Here is a 27,671-nt window from a genome sequence, read left to right as displayed (position 1 = left end):
TTACGCGATTATTATTTAGGTTACTTCAGTCATAGACAAACATAACATGCTATTCACAGTTCATGTCATATTGACATTTCAAAGACGGTGATAAAGTTTTATTTTATACTTAATACAAAATTCAGTGTATTACTGTGTTTTGAATGTGGATAAATTATCTCATATTGTACGGAAATCATTCGTCAGTGCTTTAAATATATAAGTATTCATTAAATTGTCTAGTGTCCTGATCGAAGATGTTGTGCGAACGATTGCATTTAAAAAAATCATTCCCGAGTTCGACGTTTCTTCAAAAATTAAAAATTATCAAAGCTTGACCTTCCAAGGGTTCATTTAGATTTAAATACAGCAAAAAAACTTATATTAGACATTTTCACAACAATTTATATGATAAATATTTGTTTTTAACTGGCAGTTATACATTAAACAAACTTTTTTGTTGGCCATGCGTATTGTTTGCTAAAGAAAAGTCTGCGTGGAATTCTACTGCCATAAGTGATTTAAATAATTTGATAAATTCAGCGGTGAAACCTATGACCAGTGTGTCGTTGTCATTAGTGTGCACCTATTCATCAGTAGTAATATCGTAAGTATTATCTTCTTATTTCCCATAAGTTACCTGACAAGTGTGCTCTTTTTCTCTGATCTCCACAGCTTACCTCTTTCCAAAAGTCACCCTGCGCCACTGGTGTTTACATGGTTCATGAAATTAGTCAGTGAGAGAACCAAAATAGACCAAACTGTCAATCGTATCGAACATACAAGGAAATAAATAAAAAATATTTTAACAAATATAAAGTGTACTTTTATTGTATCATTAAATCGGGTGATAACAATATCATTTGGATGTCAGTGTCAAGTTTAAACATAAATTCGAGTGAACAAAAATATAAATCGATACAACTTGTATAAAAATATGATTTAAGGTAATATTAAAATGAATGGTCGAATATTACATTTATTATAGGACATAATAAGCTTTCGAACAGGGAATTGAAGATACAACTTATTCATTGGAAATGGTGAGTTATTGCACAACAAGTTCAGATTTTTAATCTACTCACCGAGAGTCGAATTCAACAGTTTATCGATACACAACAATAGTAAATTGATACATGACAATCGAAAAAAAATATGTATTACTTATTCAAAATGTCATCATTCAAGATGACATTTATTAAAATATATATCATTGTTTCAAAGATGAAACTCACTATGTGACATTGCAAAAAAAACTGAGAAATCCAAAGATTTGCGAATAATCATGCACTCTCAAAATATATTTAATAATAAACCAAGTTAAATAATATATCATGGAAAGCTCGCTATTTTCATTAAAAAAGTTTTAATTTTTTTTTAAAGTGAATACGATACTTAGTGAGTTTTACCTTTGATGAAAACTTACAACAATTCGGCAGATCTAATTTGTATGTGTGCCAAAAAATATAAAACAATTGTATGGATGTAGTTACCGCATAGTGTTTATTAAAATAAAACAAATGATATTTGAGGAACTTTTGCGACAGAAGAAAGTGATGAAGCTGTGAGCGGGTGGGTAAGCCAAGCATCATAATGAAACATTGTCGAGAATTGAATAAAAGTTTTAATTGCTCAACGTCATCGGAACTCTGTACCCACACTTGAAGCATTTGGGTGTCAGAAAAATAAACATAGTATAAGCCATTTTTGATAAAATTACATATTGAATTTTTAGATATAAAGTGTACGCAGTCACCTATCATTTGGATCGGAATTTGAACCTTTAAACCCAGTTAGTATATGGCATAAATTGTACGACATATATAAAATTTATCAATAATTTTTTTGAATGTCCTGAAAATTTTACCTGTTGGCACATACATGTTTTTACTTAGCCTATTCAATAATATGATAATATTGACATTGGTAGCGGTTTGTCATCAAAAATCGCAAAAGATAAACTAATTATAGGATATTAAAATTATTTGTAAAATAAGAGTCATATAAAAAATAAAAAATTTGAAGTTTAATAAATATTTTGAAGAGAATGACGCTGCGGAATATGGCACATTTTATCACGTTTCTCATCAATGCAAAAAATATTGTTTACATTAAATTTATAAGGCGTTTAAGGGAAAGCTATATGGGTGAAAGAGAGCATTAGCATGAGCAGATAGCCCGAATGCTGCCAATTATAATACAAATGACATTACGTGTTAAACATCGATAATATCATCTCTATGAAAACATATATAAAAAACACGTCTTCATTTTTTTCAATAAATATTATTGTCACGTCAAAGGTAAAATTCACTATGTGACATCATGAAAAAAAAAACTGAGATCTACATATGGATCGGTTTGGTGTATCATACATCAGAAAATTACATACTATAAATACATACGAATAATGAAGGTATCGAAAAAACTTTTGTTTTGGTTTTAAGAATCCTAATGAAAAACATTTCTTTGGAAATTTAATAACGTACTTGATGAGTTTTGCCTTTGAAACAATGAATAACGATAACGATAAAAAAGTAAGTGGTTACTGCTTTTATATCTTAGAATTTATTAAAACCCATCTGGTAATTTTTTTTTTGGTATATTTGAAGCTTTCATTGATTTGATGACAATGAAATGTCAAATAAATCAACCACATATATAACAAAATAAAGCAAAATTAAAATGCTGCATGTCACAATTTCTACTGTGGTTAGTTAACCATATAAAAATATTATATACATAATACATTATGTATATTGCATAACATGGGAAGACGCTAAAAGATTGGCAGATATTCTTGGAGGTGCCGCGTAGTGCTATCGGCAAAGATATGGTTAACAATTATTGCCAAGGGAGAGACGTGCAGTAGGTAAGTAGAATTGATATAATTATTATTTTTATGAGTTATAGTGCCTGAACACGTGCATGGAACTACTGTCGGCAATAGAGCTTATTTTAAACTATCGTGACAATAACTGTTTACACGTAAAAGTGCTGACTGTCTCTCCAATCTCATTCTTCAAGAGTAAGCGAGACGCGATGTTGTCATTTTATACTACTATTTGACAGGACGTATTGAAAATCGGTTAACCTCAAAATGAGTACTTCGTTTTTTTATCGGCAGGTTCATCATTATCGTTCTACTGCGCAGGCACAGATCTAACTTGCGCATAAAAAATCAGCACAATTCAGAAGCTTCCAAACTTGTTTGATTCATGCACGCAATCTTGCCAACTGCAGGATAATACATGTATCCCAATACATATTCTTACTGTGCACAGTAAATCCATGCACGTGTAAACGGGGTATTAAGCTTTGTTTTCATAGGTAGAGTTAGCGATAGTCTACATTGTTTAAGTATGTACTAACAACTATACTTCTGTGTTGTTCAATGAATGTAATTGGTAGGGTAGAGTAAGTTTGCAAGGTGGGGTATTAATTAACTCTCTTTCTCGCCTTGCCCTCTTTACCGATTTACACAAACTGTACTGTTCACGGTGACACCGCTTGTTCGGTTATTTTTTGTTTTGTTTTATTGTCGGGCGTTTCAAAAACGAACGAGACGAGCAATGAAAATTATATTTGAGTAAGTGAGAAACTGAGATTTGACCTTCGACGACTCGACTTTAATATGAATGTGAACTCAGGTACAGTAGAATAGTTTGGAAACTAAATATGCTAGTATATTCTGCCGCTAACTCGACCAGTGAAAACCAGATTTTAGATACTTGAGATTAGATTTTAGATCAACCAATTATTATTTTACTACTTTCCAGTTATAAATCTTTTATCTCCCTCCAATAGGCAGTCTTCATCATTGCAATGTGAACTAAAGAAAGAGAATTATGTGAATGTTGAAAGTGTAGTGTCATGATAGCTTGTTAAAATCTTATTCAGTCATTCTCAAAATAGAATGGTTAACATTCAGCGTTATAAAATGTACAAAAGCATTACTTATATCTAAATTAATTATTACTTTATCACACAATCGAACCGGCTTCAATATCCATCAATGCACTGCACTTGAGTTTATTTTTATACACTAGAATTTCATTCTGCATAGAATGCACTTTCTTTTTATATTGTTCAATTTCTAATTTGGCTAAGGCTAATTCTGATTTTAATCTTTCCACTTGACTTGTGTTGTCAATAAAATTCTTCATGAACATGTCCGATTTCTTGTCTAGCGCGATGGTGGTCTTTTGAGGGTTGCTGATGTCCTGAAATAATTTAAAATTAAATGACAAATCATTCATTTACTAATTTTTCGTCCATGCTTAATTGCAAATCTGCTTCTTATTATGACGAGTGACAGCATTATTATAATTATCTGTTAATTCATTTTTTTCCGACCATGTCTGATCCTAATAAGATCATAATATATGGGCCTCCATGGAGTGGAGGTTTGTATTAACAGATTTTGTTTTTACGACAAATGGATGTCAGCCACTTGCTCAACCTATTAGGTCCATACCAACTGACATTCTCTTAGGTATGCTTACAAACTGCAGTCTGCAATTTAGAAGACATTTTTATTTAGCTACGTATTTTTTTCGACTTATACGAGGTATAAATGTATTATATTAGGTATTCTTTAATGAGAACTCTGCCATTCTGGGCAGTGTTGACCTGTGTGTCCCTGATAACTATCTTAGAAATAGGGAGCATCAGTTGTTTATTTTCCCAAGGTGCAGAACTAACCTGCCACTGGTAATGCCAATTGGGAGGGCGATAACTATGTTCAACCAAGTTGCTTCGGGTGTTGATATATTCCACTTGCGTGAGTTGAGTTTAGGTGGACGCTATTTTATAAATTCTTAAAATAGGGTCTCCTTAGCAAACTCGGTGTACTTCTTTGAACTAATATAGATGTATAATTGTATTTTCACTACTATGTATGTTTATATTATTATGTTCTCTTTTTACATTTTCATTTTTATCCTTTTTATTACTTTTGTTTTTCTTTCTTCTTTATAATAATGTTTCATGTCATGTAGTGAAGGTCTTAAATTTATAATTTGTAATGTCCACAATATGTAAAAAATAAATAAATTGAATTGAATTGAATACTCATACACAAATTGAAAAACAATATGTGTACTTGCCAGACCCAGGATTCGAACCTGGGACCCACGATGGTATAGGCTTGAAATATTTACATGTACAATCACAAAAAATCGGAAACAACAGTACAGGCAATGGTGAAGGTAGACTGTGGAGCTCGGACATAAATAGTGCACACTAAGCTTTATCAGTCATATTTATTTGTTTTATACTAAATATTGCAGATGGTATTGGTTAGTCTTTAAAATTCAATTAAACCCTGCCTAAAGCAATGCCTACGATGGCCGCGCGGCTTAAGCGTCGGCCTATAACGTCGTGAGTCCCAGGTTCGAATCGTGGGTCTGGCGAGTACACATATTGTTTTTCAATTTGTGTAGTCAGAGTACGGACCTAATACGTTGAGCAAGTGGCTAACATCCATTTCTCGTAAAAACAAAAATCTGTGAATACAAAAACCTCCACCCTGTGGAGGCCCATGTGATTTTATTAGGATCGGATATGGTCGATATGAAATCAAACCAAGCAGTGTACATTAATTTTGTTGGACCTTCTAAGCAAAATTTTACGACCAACCCGATTTGAAAAACTAGACAATTAAAATATTACGAAAACTAATATAACTTTGCAATAATCTTAAAAAATAACATTAATTTTGTTCTCACATACAAAGTCATCTTGACTGAAACAAATCAAATTTGCCGATATGATTTTGTTGGCATTTCTGCCGTACACTTTGTTGTAAAACACACTTGATGTCGCATGCAACAGTGACGTTCATCCGTTTTAACAGGAGGCGAGCGAAAGTTGCAAAATTCCTACGAGGTTTGATTTATCACCGTGTTTCAGACGAGACGAGTTATATGTGCGACCCGGCTAATTTGTGAGTAATATGCAGTTTTTTAAGATCTCGGTATAATTTGATAATTATATGACTGGTATGAATTGTTTCGAGGCGTAACCTGCATCAAAGAAAATCGCCAATGTCAACCAGACTAAAAACAATTCAGAATCAACATCAATAATTATTGTTGAAATCCAAAAAACTCTTATGAAATTTATGTCCAAGCACTTTGGTTTGTTTATAAATACCTTTTGTATGATGTTGCCGTTGCTGATCTGCGAATTGAGCGGCATCTGCGACATGAATTTCCCTAGACTGTTTTTGTTCATGACGATCTTCACCGCGTTGCCGAGACCCGACCCGCTCTTCAACTGGATCACCTTGGGCTTCTTCCCCTGCCCGGTCAGCTGATTCAGGTTGATGATCTCCCCTTTGATGGCGCTGTGCGGCACCGTCAGGACGTCTCCTTTTGCCTTTTTCACCACCGTGATTGTGCTGGGCGAACTTTTAAGCGGTCCCGTATTAACAATATTGGTATTCTTCGTCAGAGGTGCAGCTTTCCCCGTACTCATATTTATGACTTGGCTGGTTTTTGGTATTTGTACAAAATTTAACCCGGCGTTGCTGACAGCTTTTTTGATGGTGTCGAGTGGCACCTTCTGAAGGATGTTGGGTTTGGACTGTCCCGTGAAGGCCAGGAATTGACTGCTGCTCATGGTGTATATCTTCGTGTTTTTTAATTTTCCCGTAGGCAATATCGTTGGTTTGTTTTTTATGTCGACAGGTTTCGGTGGCTCCTTTTGGAATTTGCAGTCTTTCAGGACCAATTTGCCAGCATCTAAAAAATTCATGAATAAATAAATACATGTGTTATTTAATTTAAACGAAGATGAGTCAAGTAGATATACTGTTGTTGTTGCATATCAGCTTTAGAGGCTAAAAGGTTTATTTGACAATGGTTATTGCACTTATCTTCCAGTCACTGTTTGAATAACTTCTATATTGTTTTGGACATACCAACATAATATTATAATACAGTCGAACTCGGTTATTACGATCACGGACATAGCGAGATCTCGGATCTAATGAGGAAACATTCGTTGACATTTTAGTTTATGATTTTCTCCATACATTCATTCACTTTTATAACGAGCTACTTCTCGGGTATACCGAACAAAACTGTTAAGGTGACGTATCAGTGAAACGGCAAATAATTTTCAACTGCAGGCGCGACGAAATTTTGGACTCGCTCGCATTCAGTGAGAGAACGTCGAGCTAGAAACACGTCACTTTGCTTCGTGATGGCGACGGGCCAATTAATTCTTAAATTGTGTAAAGATGACTGAAAACATTACCCATTTACTTTAAAAAGAAAACATGTCAATGAATATATTATTATTGTTACTAATAGAACAATAAACAGAACATAAAATGGACGTATGTTGGATTTATATGACAAATAATATTTCGTTTGACAGGCGTCATTTGCACCCGCAACCCGCAATCCGCGCATCGCCTAGCAACGATCTTTTTAGACCGTGCCTCAACTGATGTACGGCCTTAATGTGTCGATAGTTTAAAAACAACATTTTTGACCCTAAGCAATAAAAGCAGTTAACTAGACCGATGCTGCCGGGATCTGATTACGTTTATGACACTAGTTAAGTGTCTAAGTACCTAATTGGTGTTTTCGCCGACAACATTGAAAAAGTATCCACGCATATGGTTGAAATTGCATGTAAAAAAATCCAAGCTTTGTGAAGTCAGTAGGTACTTACCAGCGCCAGCGGCTCAGTACTTCATTACAATAAACAAGTTCTTTTGTATTTTATGAATGCCATGCTTGTTTCGAGGATTTTTATGATGGTTTTCAGATTTTTTATGTTCTATGCTTAAATAAAAAGCTCGCGAAAAATGTTATATAACGATATAACGAGTAATGCTTATAACGAGCAAATTCAGTCGGTCCCATCTTCCTCGTAATAACCAAGTTAGACTGTATTTAAATACCAGCATTGTCGCCGAATGATGGCAACAGTGTTGTATGGAACAAATTCAGTTTTACCGAGTTTAAACAGTGGTATCAGGTAGCGTGTTGTGTGCAAATTATTACCTGGCAATAACGTTGACAAGCTTTCACGTTTTATTTTAAAATCCCATCTCTCCTAAAAGTCTTTGTGTGCATAGTGTAAAAGTTAGACTGACTTTCTATTTCAGGCATTCGGATGTATGTTAAGACCTGTATTTAATGCCGCAGGTTTAATTGGAAAATCTGTAGTAAACTTTTAGATTGATAATTTTTGTAATTACGCATACACACCGACTGTGTTTAGGAAAAAGGGCGTAACCCTCGATTTTTCGAAAAGTGCTTTTATTAGATATTAACAATGTATACAACTAAATACACATTCTATAAAAAGGAAGTAAGCCGCAAATGCCGAATTATTATCTAAATTGAGGTTTTAATTGAGATTAATTAATTTTTAATTTATGGTAAAAAGCATTTATCCTCAATTTTAATGATTTTTCTGTAATAACTTCTTTAATTATGATTAGATCGAAAATATATTAGACCAAATCATCAACCATCATGCACACAATGTCTGTGCCTATTTTTTAAAAAAAATATTAAACTAAAATCACTCAAAAAACGTTTTTTGCCTCTCCTGTAAAATTTATTCTGTGAGGGTTACGCCCTTTTTCCTAAACACGGTCGATACGTAATAAGTCCTAATAAACCTGTATCTCTCAAATGTCTCTGACATGTGGCTACTTTTCTACCAAAGAGATACTGTCAATTGGGTATCTCTCGCTCTCTTCAAGGTGTAACTGGGAAGAGAAGTATCAGCATGTAACAGGAAAACATTTCAGGCTACGGACAAACGGCATTGCAGTAGACGTGCGTCGATGATACAAATCCAATTGGTGATTCTGATCGGATACAATTGGAATCAAATAAAACCCTGCGTCGACTGCAATGTCGTGTGTCTGCAGCTGGGAACTCAGAAATAATGGGAACTGAAATACCTAACGAGTAAGAAGTAGCAGGTAACTGAACTCGAGTAAGGAATAACCCGGGATAAACTTAAACACGTGTCAGGAATACATCATACGTTGAATACTAACAAATTGGCGCTCATTTAACTCATTCACTGCGGAACTGTAAATTACTATTTAATTACCACATTTAATTAACATGCTAATACTATCTAATGGCAACGCAATAGTTGCATTGGACGCAGGGAATGAGTTAATATTGGTCTATTACACACACTATTGCACGTGCATAATGCGTGTTTCATTTTCATAGGACAGTCACACATTCAAAACCCTGCATCAAAATGTAGTGTATTGAATATTGCCTATCGGAATTATATTTATTATCTGTTCTGTGGTCTGCGGCCTTCGACATTCAAGTTGACACGCGGTGATGGAAAATTAAGATTTTTTTATATTCTTGGTTTTATAATGATTTTTAAAATATACCTACATCGGTGTTCAAAGAAAAGAAATAAACTAACATTTTATACAAAAATTACCATTGAAGTTATAAGAAATATATCACTGATTCTAAAACACAGTACACAAACACCAGTTGCCCTTCGAGACGAGATTATCGTACACATTTTATTTTAAGTACCGTTTGAGCTTAGCTAAATTTGGATACTTCAGGACAACTAATAAGGGCAGGGCATATTCACCGGATAAAACAATCTTCCTTCCGCTTTGCATGGCTGATGTAACCATATTGCTGTCGTCGGTTGGCAGCATTGTGATACCGTGCTCCTTCAAAAGCTGCATCGTGGCCTCATTCGTCGACTCTTCGACCTGAAATATTTAACAAATAAAATAATTTTGACTAACCATTTAAAAAAAGGTAATAAGCGCCATTTTCATTTTAAGCACTTTTCCAAACTTAATCGTTTTTCCAACTAACAGGATTCTTGCACTGGATCAAACACACACTCATGGCATCGGAGACTGTCTGTCTATAATTTTAATTATAGCCGGCAGGTTCACCACTATCGTTCTACTGCGCAGGGGGAGATCGAAAAAATTCCTACTGTCGCATGAAAATTCAGAAGCTTCCAAACTTTTTTGATTCATGCATGCAAGCTTGCAATTGCAGGATAATACATTTTTACCATGTTTTATGAAAGGCAAGTTCAGTTTGACTAAGTGCACTGTATGTAAAAACATATAACATATACAAACATAACGTCTCTGTTCTGGCAGAACACACTAACTGGAGAATACTAGTTTTGAGTAATTTGACTTTGAAGTTTTTAAAATGTTTGAAATGGTCTATCATGTGAGTTTATTAAGTAATCGTAAAAAGGATGACTTTAAAATAAAGACTGTTTATTTATTAAGAAGGTTTCCAGACGGTAAAGTTTGAAATAAGGAACATTTTGGTATAACTAACTCAATATGTAATTTTTTCGAATTAGTGTCTTCTGCCAGAACAGTGACGATAATATACAGGTATTCGTTCATCGCGATTCTGACAAGTGTGAATTCATATATTTTTAAGATCCATCTCTATACAAGATCTTTGAATATGTTTATTAATTTCGGTCTAAAGAAGCAACATAAAAATATAATACATAATATACAAAATTTGATACAGACCTGAGGTAAAAGTGCGGCTAACGCATTTTGGGCATCCTTCTCCGAATCTAGCAGTTCATTATCGACTTCATTAACGTCGGACTCTCCTTCTTTCACTGTAATAAAATAAACACAATGTTACATTTTAGTTACGTAACATAACACGCAAAACCAAATAATGACTCTATACTTATCCCAGGGCTGCGAGTTTTGAAATAATTGTCTGCGCTATAAAATCAATTGGTTTTTCGAAAAATCTGTTTCAAATAATAAATATAAAAAGTGATTAAGATAATAATATGCTTATATTTTCTAAAATTCAATATTACGGCTAATATTAAGCCCACTTATTTAAATATTTATTACTGTGCATTAGGCCCCTAGGATAGTAAATTATGGAAGATTAAGTTAAAATGTAATCAATGAGTGAAGTTGCGCACATCGTAAGAAATCTATTGGAAACCTAAGAAATAAAACAAAATTCTCATTAATTAGCATTATACCTCGTTTACACGTGCATGGATTTACTGTTGACAGTATTATCGCTGCCATAACAAGAAAATGTATGGGTAAACATGTATTATCCTGCAGTTGCAAGCTTGCATGCATTAATCAGAAAAGTTTGGAAGCTTCTGAATTTTCATGCGACAGTAGGGATTTTTCTATCTGCGCCTACGCAGTTAGAACGAAAGCGGCGAACCTGCCTGCAAAGAAACGAACTATACTCATTTTGGGGTTAACCGATTTTCACTACCTGTAAAATAGTATCATAAATGACAACATCCCGTCTCGCTTACTCATGAAGAATGAGATTGGAGAGACAGTCAGGACTTTTACGTGTAAACAGTTATTGTCACGATAGTTAAAATATGCACTATTGCTGGCAGTAAATCCATGCACGTGGACAGGCGCTATTATTAAAATAATTTTGAATAATTATCAGAATTACCAACATTAATAACCAATAATTGTAACAATAAATGAGGCTTCTATTATCAAATACGTTCAAGTCATGTTTTTGCCGATGTTCACTTTTTGATCAATTTCAGTATGAAATTTTAATACCTATAATTCAATATATTGAGGGTTAAGAAATGACACTTCGTAAGTGACAAAATTATAACTTTACAGGAGAGGGAAAAAACTCACCTGCACACTATGTGTTTGATATTTGATTTTACAAATCAATGTTTTTGTCTTTTATAGTGAATGTACGTATAATAGTATGAGGATTACTTACATGCAGCTGACGGGTGGCTGGCGGCAAACAAAATGATGCATTAACAACTTATCATTAACTCTATAGTAGATACGAGATACCGAGATGAGATGTGATACGACACGACATCCACAGACGTCCTGTACTGTGGAATGGAATATGACACGACTTTATAGAAGTCGTATATTGGATTAAAACAAAATGTTCCCTGCTACTTGTGTCACGGTGCGAACATATTTCCATTAGATAGTGTCATATAATGGTACGTTTACATTTGACACTAATATCGTCATATTTATGTATGACACCATATTCACTTAAGTGTAAACAGTAAGTATATTTGTATCTGCCACTTATTTTGCGTGTGTCGACTCTCACCTACCACTTATTCAATCTACTTATATACGCAAATGTAAACACCGCGTTTTCGACAAGTTCGAACTTGGAGCGATATATCACCGAAGTTGGACCACCGTCTACTTTTATGTCAAGTACCTGACACAATATTCGTAGTTTGACAGGTACCTAGTGAATTGCATATGTATATTTCTAAAACAACGGACAATCAATAATCATAGGTACACCATGAATGTACGCCCAACGTTTACGTTAATAAATGTACTGTAGCGATCTGTCAAAAATCATAGACAATGAGAAATAAATCGGATGTGCCGTGTTCTATGGATTTTGTTCGAAAATAAAATATCGCTTGTTCTCGGCACATACGATTAATTCTGATGCACTCTGTGAAGAAAAAATGCGCTTCAAATGGTATTACCTAATTCATTTTGGCCCACACCTGCACTCGTAATACGATAATATTATATTGAATATGCAATGACGATCAAGTGCTAGATATCGCAATGTTACTGTTAATCGTTCTTCTACACTTATGGCATTTCTAAATTGTGTGTCTTGTTTTTTGGCAAAAGGTCCAATCTTGCAAACTAAAGTTCACAAATTGAGTTGGATCTTCGATTTTAAACTCTGACATTAAACGGAAGGCACCTAGTTCTTCTCGTCGCTGAATCCATTCCCGCACCCATCTAGACCATTTTTTCCTCCTTTTTGTTGCCAAAAGACTTAAAATAATAACACTCGCTGCTTTCTTTTTTAACATTCCCATATTGACAACTGACATAACGTTTTTGAGAAGTATACAAAATAAGTGTCCGAATAAATTACAATATCATATGTAAACACCGCATATATTTATTCCAATGTTGCCATTGAATAAAGTGTCGAGACTTTATTTCAACGAGAATTATACCAGAATTTTATGTCAGATCCATGCAGGTGTAAACAGGAAATGAAATTTTATGTCCGACACATAAAATAAGTATAACGGTATAAGTGTCAGATGTAAACGTACCATAAGACTTAACTCATTTCTATATATCTAAATAAAAAATTTAAAAAATAAAATTTTTAATATGTGTCACATCTAGAGGTGGGAAAACTGGTCGATTTTGAAGACTAAGTATACTTACTACCAGTATTAAAAAATACTTAGTATCGAAACTTGTTCCAAAATACTTACTAGTATTTGAAATATCGGCTATAATAGAATCGTTAAAAATACATCCGCTTTTTGGAAAGTCCCATTTTCGAGACAGGTATAGCTGGAACTATGGCACTAGTCACTCCTGTTTCAGTAGAAAATACTGGAGCATTAAAAGCACTGGTTTCATTTATCTGTAAAGCATTTTTATTTACAGGTGGAGCTATATTTTGCCTGACAAATTCAATATGAATAGTTGGGTGCTTGCGCTGTAAAAGTTTCTTCAAATTTGACATTGACTTGTATGAATTTTTTATTTTACAAACATTACAGATGGCATAATTTGTAATTATTTCTTTGGAACGATTCCACACGAAACTTAACCTTTTAGTCGCCATTTTTACACAAATTGTTTATTAAGTATAATATAATTATTATCCATTTATACAATCACGCATACAAGTTGAATTCAGTTTATGTTTATAAGTTCCAATTATAACACTAAAAAATCGAGAAACTCGACGTGACAAAACCAGATAAATGCGTAGTCAGTTAGCGTTATAAGAACGCCGCTATTCCGGCTTGCGACTGATGTCAACTCGATGTAAATATCTTACTCAACTGAATCTAAAACTAAAACCAGTCGCATACTAAACATACGCGAGTCGCGACGCCGAGGTGTGAGATTTCATACGTAGCAAGACTACAAACTATCCAGCGGACGGCGAGATCACATACCATGCGTCGAACTACGGAACTCGATAAAGTCTCATACTCAACTGAAACTTAAAACTCTTAAAACTAAGGCAAACTCAAATAGTATACTATAAAACGAATGACCATTTCTGTCCTTCACTATACCAACTTTACAACAGAGGAGAAAGGGAGAACAATGACAGTTGAGTATAATATCACGGCTAGACATACGTGTATCATGATATCTCGCTCGCGCGCATTTAATATCAATAGCGTTGAAAGTCAACCAGCATTACGCGAGTCACTGCTAGACACGACTCGGCGCGGGGCAAGTCACTGCGATGACATCATCAAATGCGTTCGAATTCGAACATGTAATATGTTTCAAGTTTCTTGAAACAAGTTTATTGGGCCACAAATACTTAGTATGGATAGTTTCATCCGAAACTTAAGTACACAAACTGGTGACAGTATTTCCAACTCACCTCTAGTCACATCACTAACATGTATTAGCTAACATGTCGCACCGTGAGTGTAAAACCAAGGCATCTGCAAATTTTTCAATTTCGAGATTAAATGCAAAACAACTGCAAAAGTCGTGAACTTGATAATGTAAAAGTGAAGTAACTGAAAGAAAATGCAATATAATGTAGTTATAAACCAAATATTATGTTTTTTTTAGAAGCTCTGTTTGTCCTAACAAAACGAAGACTTCAAACCCTAATATTGGTTTGGTTTTACACTCACGGTGCGATGTGTCCGCGAATGTGTTAAACAAAATGTCAGTTACGAGGTGTCGTTTCTTAACCTTCAATATGTAGAATTATTATTAAATTCTGACTTAAAGTAAATTAAAATCAACTTTAAATTATTATGATGTTATTATCAAATGTGGCCAAGTCAGAGGGATCTTGTTTTCAAAATGGCTAAGTCATTGAGAGCCAATCGGATCGCCGCATTTGAATCAGCTGACTGAACATCGTTCAGTATTTTGTATGGAGTCACTCTTGCCTTATGTTAAGTAAATTGAAGTTTGGTGTCTGCGTATTTCATGTTTATTAGTATTAAAATGCATTCGTTTTATTGTTAGGAAAACAATTATTATTTTATTTGAATAAATTCATTTTTAATTACCATGATTAATTTCAATAAGACATTTACCAACCACAGTGACGCCCCGAGACAAAATGCCGCCCCATTTTTTTATAGTATTTCGTATCACCTGTGCACGTGTCGTTACTGGTCACTATGGACGTCGAAGAGCAACGGAAGTAAACTAGACATCGCGAACTCGACAAAAAAATTACAGTCCTGTTAAACCTTTTATTGCACTTAATACACAGTGAGCTGGACTTTTTAACGGAAAGATATTTTCGTTATTACTAAGTTTAGGTAGTTATTTCTATGTATACGAAATGATTCTCTTCGAGTAACTGCCGCCCCCAAGCGACACTCAATCTGCCTACCCCCACGGGGCGTCACTGAACAACCATGAGTATTAACTAAGTTCACTGCTAAAAGACAGTATTGCTTACGTAAATTATATTTTAAAATAGATATTTCAACTCATTTTATTTTCAAAAGCGGCCTAGTCGTATATTCAAACTGATTTTCTTACGAAACTGGTCATCTTTACTGTCAAACAAAAACTTCTTATCCACGTGTTAAAACTGTGAACTAACTATCCCCTCCAGTGAAGCGATATGGCAATACCTCCAAATTTCTCATTTCATTCTATGTCTTCTACGGCCATATTCGCCCCTCAGTTGGAGCAAATGGACACCACGCAGTGCCTACAAGAATCCCTTTCGCTAGCCAGTCTTCTTGCATCGTTTCGGGTCATACCAGCATCCCGTAGCTCCGCCGTATACACTCAATACATAGTATTTAGCGGCCTTACAGGATGTCGGAATCCGGTTGGTACACGATATGTTCACGTGCCCACAATGTTTGCATTTCAACAGTAATTAATAATAACAAAATTTAAGATATCATTTACTACTTTTATCGTACAGTGAAACCCCGTTTCTACGGTTTTCAAGAGATTCTAAAAAAACGATAAATGCGGGATATATAATTGTTTTTAAAAAAAAACTCATTTTTCTCCTCGATTTTTTTCGACATCTTGAATTATTTTCAGTTTCTTAGCTAGAGTTCTAGTTTTCTTCATGGGGGGCATTTTAGTTGCGCCTTATAAAAATTCGTGATACGAGACGCGAGGCAAGCCTGAGCACCAACCGACCTATGCAAACAAAGCGATGCGATTGAAATGTCTGTATGTATCATAAACAATTCTACGAAAGCGAAATGAAAAATATTCAAGAAAAACGGTCAATCGGGGTAATATTTGCGATAATAAAACGATAAATTGGGGAACGGTTAATACGGGATTATTTAACATTGTTCTTACGGGTGTTTGGCGAGACTTTCAAAAAACGATCCGTACACGCAAACGATTTATGCGAGAACGGTAGATCAGGGTTCCACTGTATAGGATTTTCTCATAACGTATTTTAGAATATTATTCGATCATTCAGAAATATAGGTATGCGATGAAAAAGAAGTTAAACAAAATTTCGTTTCTCATTAAAAAAAACGTGAAATTGACTTGGCCGTGTTTGATAATAGATGTCCCAATTAAATTATTATATTCACTATGAGCGTGAGGTACAACAGTTGTTTTTAGTATTGAAAATAAAATAAAAGGAAAAACATTTATTACGAGATATATTTAGCAAGTCTTCTTCTTCCCTTAATTCGAATTCCGGCTCTGGTTCTTCCTCCATATCTATCAAAAAGAAAACAAAATCTAAATAGAAAATTTTGAAAGAGACAAAAAACAATGAATGATGATACCATGGTTGACACTGTTGATGATGATGGTTAAGTCAATACCGGAGATGATCAATGTGATCTGTAGGAATGATTTATTTTATAACATGTCATCGGATGAACGAGAAGCTGTTTCATAATAATTGAGATACAGAAGATAGAAAAAATACATGTGCATTGGTGATCAAGTTGAGTAAATCGATCGTAAATTCTACATATTTATTATGCAACTGTTTTCAACATACTGCAAAGAAGGGTTCATTCTCAAATGATCGTTTATGATTACTCCATGAAAAAATATTGATATGAATATTGTCTTATTCAAATTATATCCGTCAGTCTATCTTCCAGAATGCGACAAGTTTAACTTGAGGCTTGGCAGCGGCGTTCGCGTTGTTATCGAAGTATTGTGAGAGTATTGCCAGGATTGGAAAATATTATTCCCACTTCATTAATAAAAACATAAATATAATAAATAATTAAATATAAAAAAGATAAAAAGAACTTTTTATGTACAACGTTTTTAAATTTTCTGTTGAATTATTATGCTCAATATGCTCAAACTTGTACTTGATATGAAGTAAATAAAAAACAAACAAACAAACAAATAGAATACTAATATGTAATTTTGACATTTCATTTTGATTTCCATAGTAACGCACGTATATATTAATAATTTTGTCGCTAGGACCACCCGCTTAGCAACCAATAATAGTCTTTTACTTTTTACGGATTTTTCTGAAATAACTTTCCATACAAAACAGATTTAACTGAAAATGAATTCAATTCTACTTAAAGATGGCTAAAAGTATTAAAAGAACGCATTGGCATCATGCTCTGATATATTCTAAAAGTTTCAAATGTCTAGCTAGTCGGGAAGTTAGTTAAAAATCGATTGCAAGATCTGTACTGGACAAACAAGAATACGAGCTAATAAAAACGTTGTAAAATACAATGAGATACGGAAATTTTGTCCCATTGAGTTTGGAATATTTTTAGTTATATGACAACATTAAAATATCAAATGTCTCATCATCGCAGTGATACTTTCGTCAACACTGAATAAGCTCTTTTTGTCGTTTTTCTTCTTCACACTACGAATTACAATCTTCCTACCACCACTTTACAAAACTTTGTGCATTAGTAACACATCTCAGAAATTTCAAACGCTCTCATGGTGAGGGGAACGAATAGGGGATTTTAGAACACCAAGCTGCCGTGCACCAAGTTAAACTTTTAGTATTCTATCGTGAAGTTCGATAGTTTTATTACAATATTTAAGAGTAAATGCAAACATGTGGATAGCTGATGACTGCAACAACGACCCAAAACTGAATGACCATTCGTTGCAATATAAATGGGACATAAATTTCAAATGAAACTACAAACTTTACACTTTTGAATATAAATATCAATTATTAGGGCATTTTTATGCTTTCATAGATTAAGTATATTTCATAGGAACGTGCAGCGTGCATATTGTGTGCAGTTGTTTAACATGCACGCCACACGCCCCGCTCCGCAAAACGAGCCACTGTGGCCTAAACTAAGACGATTACAAATATTATAAACACGTGCGAAGATGTTGAACTTCTTCCAGGTGGAGTTTTCAGTATAAAAATCATTGAAGATGTAACCTCTTGCAACCGACCTACTGATTGGGAATTATCAGTCTACAAGCACCGTTTTGAGATGGCACGGATTTTTTTTTTATCTACGAGTTATAATAAATACGTTGTCATTCAGTAACAATATTTATTACCGAGGGACTTTGGTTACTCACTTTCTTGCGTGATTTCTATGCTCTGCGTAGCCTCGAGGGTGGAAGTCATCCTGAGGGTGTTGCTCATCTCCGTCCAGCCCATGGCGGCGGCGATGGACAGCGGCGTCTTCTTGAACTTGCTCTCCGCCTTGCAGTCCGCTCCGTAGTTCAGCAAGATGTGAGCGCACTCCCCATGACCTCTCTCTACCGCCCAGTGGAGGGGGGTCATCCTCAGCTGCATGCGTATAGATAAATATAGTTATCAGTTTCTTGGTAGAATAATTCGATATATAAATAGTGCACGCTAAACTTTGTCAGTCATACTTATTTGTTTTCATTGAACTAAGAATACAATTTGCAGATGGTACTGGTTAGTTTTTAAAATTCGATTAAATCCTGTTTAAACTAAATCATAATATTTCATAAATAAAATCAGTGGAAAGGGCGGATGCGAAGCGGAAATAAGAAGGCGCACACAAATTGCAAAAAGTGCGATGACACACCTTACCACTATATGGAAGGATCGGGGAATTTCGATTGCCACAAAAATGATGCTTGTGCAAACATTAGTGTTCTCGATATTCCTATACGGAGTCGAGTCGTGGACCCTGAAGGCAAGAGAACGGAAGGCAATTGATGCCTTTGAGATGTGGTGTTGGCGCCGAATGCTTCGCATTTCTTGGACGGAGCACAGGACGAACCAGTCAATCATCCAGGGACTGAAGATAAAGGAACGGCTCTCGACGATATGTCTGAGAAGAATTCTGCAGTTTTTTGGACATATTGCCAGGCGCGGACCGGACAACCTGGAGAGACTGGTAGTTTTGGGTAGCCTCCAGGGAAGGCGAAGCGTCTGCGCGATGGAGCTACGTGAAAGAGCTGACTGGGGGCACCATCCATTCTGCCCTGAGAGAAGCGGAAGATCGAGAAGGATGGAAAGTCTTGGTCGCTCAAAGGATGGCGAAATTTGAATGTGGTCACGATCCCCAGCCATGAGTGCACGACCAAGAAGAGAGAATAGTTTAGGTATTCTATGGCCGATCCGAGAAAAATAGTGTACACATTTTCAGTTATATTTATTTGTTTTTGTAGAATTAGGAATACATATTATCATAATCATAAAAAATATTCTACTATCTATAAAATATTGTGAAGAAATTATGGAAGTATGAATATTTTTCGACTTTATCTACTATGGATTCGATCAGGCAGGGTTTACTTGACTTTTAAAAAAACTAACAAACATCTATACATTGTAGTCTTAGTTCAATGAAAACAAATAAGTAAGACTGATAATGTTTAGTGTGCACTATTTATATCAGATCTTAACAGTGTACCTCCACTCTTCGCCACTGTAAATAACCATAGCAACACAAAAACAGCTAAAGACAAATGAGTTCCGAAACAATCTATGAATTTCAAACCTGATTATTAATGAAGTACGTAAGATTATTTACCATGTCTCTGCAGTCAACCTCGACACCGTTTTCTAAAAGTAATTTAGCGATGGCGGCATGTCCTTCGTAGGCGGCAAAGTGTAATGGAGTTCTGTCGACTTTAGTGCGGCTGTCTTTTCCTATGCCGGCGCGGAGTAACGCTTCGCATGTCTCAAAGTGATTGTTCATCACAGCCAGGTGCAAAGCTGATGTTCCAAGCTAAGAAAAATATGTTTAAAACAATATAAATAGTTAATCAGACGTTGAAAATTTTTATTGACACTATTTGTGAATATTCTGATGTATTCATTAACCCATTGGAGACAGGGAGAATTTTTCAGGATCACTTAAAAAGGCACACTGATTACTAAAATTAATATAACTCATTTATTATTCATTTACGTCAAATAAATCCTTTAAATATTTACAGGTATTGAATTCTTCTATTGTTTACTTATATTTTAAGTTAATTTTGTGTATCAGTGGAATCAAGAAAACATGTCAAATATAGGTTTTTGTGTTTTTTAGCCATTTTTTATACGAAATGACAGAGGTAAAAAGTCTATGACATAAGTAAATGATATAATAAAGATATTATAAAATTGGAGCTAAATATAGTACTTTTTAAGATATTTAGAAAATGGAGAGTCATTACATGTTTTTTACTCACTCAAATGCCTCATACCTGTCAAATTGGTCATTATTTTGATAACTTTAAATAAAAATAGATTTTATAAATCAAATAATTCTTAAAAAATATATTGGACTCTATATAACGAACACGATAAAATGATAGCTACGTATATTATTAAGTGTCGTTTAGCTTCTTTATTTGATAAGACAAATTGACATATAATTTTTTTTCTGCTCAGTCGTTAACGAAAAATAACGAAAGAAAATCAATTCAATTAATTTATTTATTTTTAGCATATTGTAGACATTACAAATTATAAGTTTTAAACGTTCACAACATGACATGAAACATTATTATAAAGAAGAAAAAAAGAAGTAATAAAAGGGATAAAAATGAAAATATAAAAAGAGAACATAGTATAAACATACAAAAGCAGTGACAATACCTACTGACAATGTAATTCGTCAGCCGAATGCAGAACTATTCTAACTTACATTTGAAATTTTTCACGGGAGAGTTTTTTGAAACAACTTACTGAAATTATTTATTATCTTTATGGATAAATGGACGCATTATATTTTAGTAGGATCATTCATTGTTGAGAAAATTGGTGAATATGTTACACCGAATGTGCGAAATTGATTATTACAAGAAATGGGCAAAATTTTGGCTAATTCATGTAATAGTCAAGCCTGTTGCCTTATTCATGAATTAGGTAAATTTTCTGCTGAGTACATGAATTCGCCAGGGTATGGAATTCTTGAACTGTCAACATGACAGAAGAAAAAGTAAATTTAATACGGATGGTTTTATTAGTTATAATTGGACATAATATAATATTATTATTATTAGGTTAGGTTAGCTATCAAGTGTCAACAAACTATCACAAACATTCAATCGACCATTGCACGATTGATACCCAAGCACGAATCAAATCGCGAAAATACTTTTCAATAAAATTCTTCCGTTATCATATTATAGTTCTAGATTTTTTTTGCGCATAGTAAATGGATATGAACATCATTGTAGTTATATTTTTATATTATATAGCGCAATCATCTATTTTGACCATAGATAATATATGTACATTTTGACCAATGCATGAGCATTTAATACATTTAGTTTAGTTGCAAAAAATACCACCGTAGCGCTACTATCTAATTTGTCCAATACATGAACTAGGCAGAAAAATTACTGCCGAATTCACGCACTCCCCAGATATTTTGTCTAATTCATGAATAAGGCAACGGGCTTGCATTTTTCATGATTTAGGCAATATTCAATTTCGCACATTCGGTGTAACACATACACTTGTCTATATAAATAATAAATAACTGAAGTAGACTGTTTCAAAAAAATCTTCTGCAAAATATTTCAAATGTGAGTTAGAATAGTTCTGCATTCAGCTGACGAATTATACATCTATAGAAATTCAAAGAAGTACACCGAGTTTGTTAAGGAGTCCCTATTTTAAGAATTTATAAAATAGCGTCCACCTAAACTTACCCTCTCACACAAAACAACGTCCATCTATACTCATTCTCACGTAGGTGGAATATATCAACACCCGAAGCAATTTGGTTGAACATAGTTATCGCCCTCCCAATTGGCATTACCAGTGGCAAGTTGGTTCTGCACCTTGGGAGAATAAACAACTGATGCTCTCTATTTCTAAGATAGTTATCAGGGACATACAGTTCAACACTGCCCAGAATGGCAGGATTCTCATTTATAGCTCGTATAGGTCGAAAAAAATATGTAGCTAAATAAATATCTCTTCTAAATTGCAGACTGCAGTATGTAAGCATGCCTAAGAGAAATTCAGTTGGATAAAGCCACGGATTGTATCCATACAACCTCATTCATGTAAAGGAGTCTCAAGAATTTCGAAAGACTGTTATATTAAAAAGTAGATGAAAAGTGGGTACAAGTCAGTTATGGAAAAGACAAGCGGGAACCGCGCTAATTGTCATAGCCGATTTTGGCAAAATTCATGAATTCAAGAATGAAGACCCAACATAACTTAACCTAAACTAACCCAACCTAACAAATAATCCAGTTCATCGGCTATTTTCAAGATGTGTGCTGGCTTCCCCATAACCGACTTGTACCGAAAAGTGAATTCCCTATGATACAGCATTCTGAAGGAAGTCATTTTCCTTACTCATGCAGGTCTATTCCAATTTAACCCTTAATATATTATGATATCAGTGAATCTGTTAAATTCATCTAAATGTATAACCCAGTCAGAGTTGAAGGGAGCGCCTTTCGAGAGAAGGTCTTGGACTGCTTCCATGTCGCCCTCTCGGGAGCTTTGCAAGAGTTTCTTTCCGAGGTCGCCTACCATTGAAGATTGAGTTCTGTGCCGGGTCACCAGGGTTCCGCCCATTTCCACCTACAAAGAGAATTAAATGTAAACATACAACATATTGCATTTGAGAAACGTAAACAAATGGCATAACTATAGTACGAAAACATTTTCTTGGCTATGTGTTAAAACTGTGAACTAACATGCTCCGCCTATTTTTAACCGCAATTCCATTATAATCTCCTCCCATTTAGTAAGCAACAGCGCCGGGAAACGTAGCCAAGAAGATGTTTTCGTACAGTAACACAGCATATTGATCGTTTGCTTTCCGTTTTGAAGCGGAAGATCAGAAGGTTGTTTCTTTAAAGTGTATAAGAAACCTCTAATAAAGGCTATACTTCAGCTGAGGCACGGTCTAAAACGATCGTGAATACGCAACGCACAGATTGTGCATACAACGCGTGACAAACAAAACATAATTTGTCATAAAAATTCAACATGCGTCCATTTAATGTTATGTTTATTGTTATTTAAGTAATAATAATAATATATTCATTGACATGTTTTGTTTTTCGAGTAAATACGTAACATTTTTTAGTCATATTTACACGATTTAAGAAATAATTCCTCCGACGCCATCACAAAAGAAATTGACGTGCGAACAGGTCAACTATCGCTCTTTGACTGGCAATGCATGCAAAATTACATCCCACCTATTGCTGAAAATTATTTGTCGTTTCACTGAAGTATATGCTCTTAAGAGATGCCATAAGCATAAACATATAATAGGATATATAGCTACCAAAAGACCAACTTGTATCATGCAATTGTATTTGATATGCCATCTCAGAGTAATAATATAAAGAGAGTGGCTATTGTTCGGCAAAATGAAGCTCTTTCTTGCGTATAACGCAGAGTAAAACCTCAATTTTATTATTATTAACTTAACTATGACACGTAATTAATTATACCATCATGTTGCTTCTCAGTATGGCTACCAAATTTAAACACAACATAGTTAATCATATTTTCTACTAAATGAACTAAAAAATAATTACCACTAACTTTATATTTAACACAAAAACAATAAATTTTAGCAACACTTGCTCGCAGTTTTTAAATTAATGTAGTCATTCAAATCAACATTTACCGGCGACGTTTACAATAAATATTTAATTCAGCCGTAGAAATTCTAGCTTACTCATATTGCGGAGATATAAGCGTGCCGAATGCTTTCTCGCTCGCACTTATGGTTTGTTTTTGTTCAGGCCTTGTGTGCCGTAATATTTTTGTCCACAGGAGCATTCTATGGTTTGTGGTTTTGCTTTATGGAAGAAAGAATATCGTTTCAATGGCCTATACGGCGGGCTGTAGTATTGAAGATAGAAACAGTAACGATAATTTGCATACCATCCCAGGTTTCCCTGATATTGGCAATTGTATCAGCTAACCAAAATAGATTCTGGAAGGGTGTTGAGGTATTTTATTTGTCTGTTTCTTAGTTATATATGGGTTGTCATCAAAGTGTATTTGGTTTATAAAAGTTTACAATGACAATTGACACAATGCGGGTATAGTATAATTCGTAAGACAAATCTTATTACGTGGCTAGTTCAATTGACTCTGATACTGAATACAGCGTATCCGTTTTCAGAGGTGAAGCAAAGCTAATAAACCTATTGAACTAGGCGAGCTAGATGTTTAGACGGAGCTGAACTCTATGATAACTGAAGGTCGAGCAATCCTTTATATAGCCCAACGGGTGACCCATTCTCCATGTGTATGATAAGGTTGCTGTACTCTATCGGAGGGTGCCTGGGTGGTTATAGATGCAAGTCCGAACGAGTGAATGAGAAAGAATTTCATTTGCGAAATATGTGGTGAATGTCATGAATAGATTAAATTAATAGTTAGTTATTATTATATTATAAAAAGGTCATTATATATCTACCGGAATCAATGATGATACGTCCAGTCCTACCATGTTTTCATCGGTGCAAATCATCATGATAGATTTTTATTTCACCGCATATATCTGCAATAAAAAGAAAAATTAAAACATTAAATACAAGCAAAATAATATTTATAGGACATTCAGCATTTAATTATTGCTATTTCATGATAATTTATAATATATATTTAACAGCAATTACATATTATTTTTAATGAGACGATAGTATGAATATACTGTTAATTTCAGCTACAAATTGTTTACCTCCCTCCGACAAGCAGTCTTCGACACTGTATAATAGCAAAGCCTTACTATACTATTGTCTATCAACACACATCGTACATTACTATTCTTAGATCGAAGAAGTCTTATATGTTACTGCTGTTATGACATTTGAAATTATTTTGCAAGCGTATTCATCATCATCAGCCTGAATCTATCCACTGCTGGATGAAGGCCTCTTCAAGCTGCTTCCACTTCTCTCAGTCCTGTGCGTTGCGCTACCACGTACTTCCACAGCACTTTATCATTTCATCGATCCAGCGGCCTCTAGGTCTACCTTGCGGACGTTTTGTACCTCTTGGATACTACTGGATGACTAAAGTTGTCCAACGATTGTCTCTTCTTCGAGCTATATGTCCAGCCCATCTCCATTTGAGGCTTTTAATAAACTCTATTACATCGCAAACCCTTGTCTGCTTTCTTATCCACTCATTCCTCTCTTTGTCCTTTCGCGTTATGCCCAGAATGCACCTCTACATACCACGCTGTGCTACTCTTCTAAGGGCTAAGTTTCTGGATCTCTCTTTTACTTAGGGTCCATGTTTCCCACGTATATGTGAATACGGGAAGCACACACTGGTTGAACACTTTGCGCTTTAGGCACAGTGGAAGGTCACTTTTGAAGATATTATTCAGGCGGCCAAAAGCACTCCAGCCTAGCTTTACTCTGCAAACAATTTCATCAAATACAAATCCATCTATAGACACTTGTTGTCCCAGATAAATGTAGTTTTTCACCTGTTTGAGTTGAGTACCATTGATGAAGATCTCTTATTGGCCCGCAAAGCAGTTGAACATGACTTTCGTCTTTGTTACATTTATTTTCAAAACTACTTTGTTGCTTACTTCATTAATCATGGCTAAATTGGTAAATTCCATAAATATTAAGGTTGCTCAGTTGCCATTCTGATTTTTTTACATACATAATGGCGGCAATTTTGTAATGTTCATTGTGATAACTTACCCGAATGAAGTTATAAACGGGTTTCCACAAATTTTACATGATTTATCAACTAAATAATAATGCTGTAGTGTAGTATTATTACTTTGGCTGCTTATCTACTCATCGTGACGGATTATCTTTTTATACACCCTGCAAATTGGTAAATAAAAATCATAGCAGTAGTGTGAAGTTCTTTGCAAATGGACATGCAACGTGGAGTCACTTGTAGCTAACTTAATCAGTGTACCAGTGGTCCATCCTTTTGCTTCAATTTAATACATTTAGACTACATCTCTATAGAAGAAAGTTTGGTACAAGTCGGTTATGTGGAATATAGTGGCAAACACATTTTGAAAATAGCCAATATACCGGATTATTTGTTAGGTTAACCTAACCAAATCTAACCTAAACTAACCCAAACTAACAAATAATCCAGTATATCGGGTATTTTCAAAATGTGTTTGCCGCTTTATTCCACATAATCGACTTGTACTGAAAGTTTTTACAAATTTTTTGGACTAGATAGAAACCAAAATGTTTAAATATATGGTACAAGTCGGTAATGGAGAAGCCAGCGGCAAATACATTTTGAAAATAGCCGATATACTGGATTATTTGTTAGGTTGGGTTAGTTTAGGTTAGGTTAGGTTTTCATTCTTGAAATTCATGAATTTTCCCAAATTCGGCTATGAGAATAAGCGCGGTTCCCGGCTGGTTTCCCCATAACCGACTTTTATCTTTTTTAGTTCATATTATTATCTACTACTTATACATGATAATCATCGTTTTTATTTTTATAACTAAATATTGCTATTATCAAATAGTATGTATAACCACAATTAGATATGAGATTTCGGTTAGAAATGTGTATCTAATTATACTAATGGTTTGGCTAATTAATTATGTTGTTATAATTTAATGTCAGTTAGACAAAAACAACGAAATTGACATGTACTATACGGGCAAATTGACATTTATCGAAATATACGTAGGCACATAGTTGTCAGTGATAATCTTTGACATAAATAATATTATAATACAACATATGCATAGTACGATTTTAAAGAATGGTATAGTTTCGGATTTGATAAGTATGGGTGCAAAATTCAATTACGTCGCGCAATGTACATTTGTGAAAAGGTATCCGAGAAAAAATAGCGTCACGAAAGTTTCAAATGACAGGATCAGGATGTCGACAACTATAAGACAAATCGCCATATTACATTAGCTACACTTCCTGTTCCTGTTACACCATTGTAAACATTTCAGCTTGTTGTGCGTACGAAGCTTTTGAAACTTGATCGCCAATTAAGATATTCACTGTTAAATCAGTCCACTTACATAAATTGTCCGCCTTTTCTCTAATTTGACAATGTGAGTCAACATGTACGCGCTACACAAAGTGAAGTACAAAATAAAGTGGTTGCACTGCCTTCTGTATCACATTTTAAAGCGCCAAAACTCGATCGTACGAGAAAATGTTATAATAAAATAAATATTATTTGATTTACATTGATTACAACTGTAGTTTGTAGTTATTAACTTCGTAAAGCAATACAAATAGGTGTCTGTAAAATAAAAACGACGTTTATTTAATAATATCTAGGTT

The 27,671-nt window shown here is 34.5% G+C and overlaps 1 protein-coding gene across 2 annotated transcripts; it reads right to left on the bottom strand.

Moving 5' to 3' along the window:
* Nucleotides 1-2,422: 2,422 nt before the first annotated feature.
* On the bottom strand, nt 2,423-27,466 carry Atac3 (Ada2a-containing complex component 3). 2 transcript variants are annotated; one of them, XM_085949646.1, is made up of 10 exons: nt 27,404-27,466; nt 24,838-24,921; nt 22,821-22,973; nt 19,966-20,163; nt 18,530-18,743; nt 16,637-16,702; nt 10,520-10,614; nt 9,589-9,715; nt 6,136-6,725; nt 2,423-4,202 (listed from the first exon to the last, which is right to left on the bottom strand). In XM_085949646.1, the coding sequence occupies exons 2-10, from the start codon at nt 24,892-24,894 to the stop codon at nt 3,963-3,965; spliced, it is 1,740 nt and encodes a 579-aa protein (XP_085805772.1). In that variant the 5' UTR covers nt 24,895-24,921; nt 27,404-27,466; the 3' UTR covers nt 2,423-3,962. The 2 variants fall into 2 exon arrangements, with proteins under 2 accessions (XP_085805772.1, XP_085805779.1); XM_085949653.1 differs by lacking the exon at nt 16,637-16,702.
* Nucleotides 27,467-27,671: the final 205 nt, after the last annotated feature.

This window comes from Rhyacophila brunnea, unplaced genomic scaffold (genome assembly GCF_057557595.1).
Source record: "Rhyacophila brunnea isolate RB1 unplaced genomic scaffold, BYU_Rbru_1.0 scaffold_10, whole genome shotgun sequence".
Taxonomy (NCBI): domain Eukaryota; kingdom Metazoa; phylum Arthropoda; class Insecta; order Trichoptera; family Rhyacophilidae; genus Rhyacophila; species Rhyacophila brunnea.
This window is presented reverse-complemented; position numbering and strand designations above follow the sequence as displayed.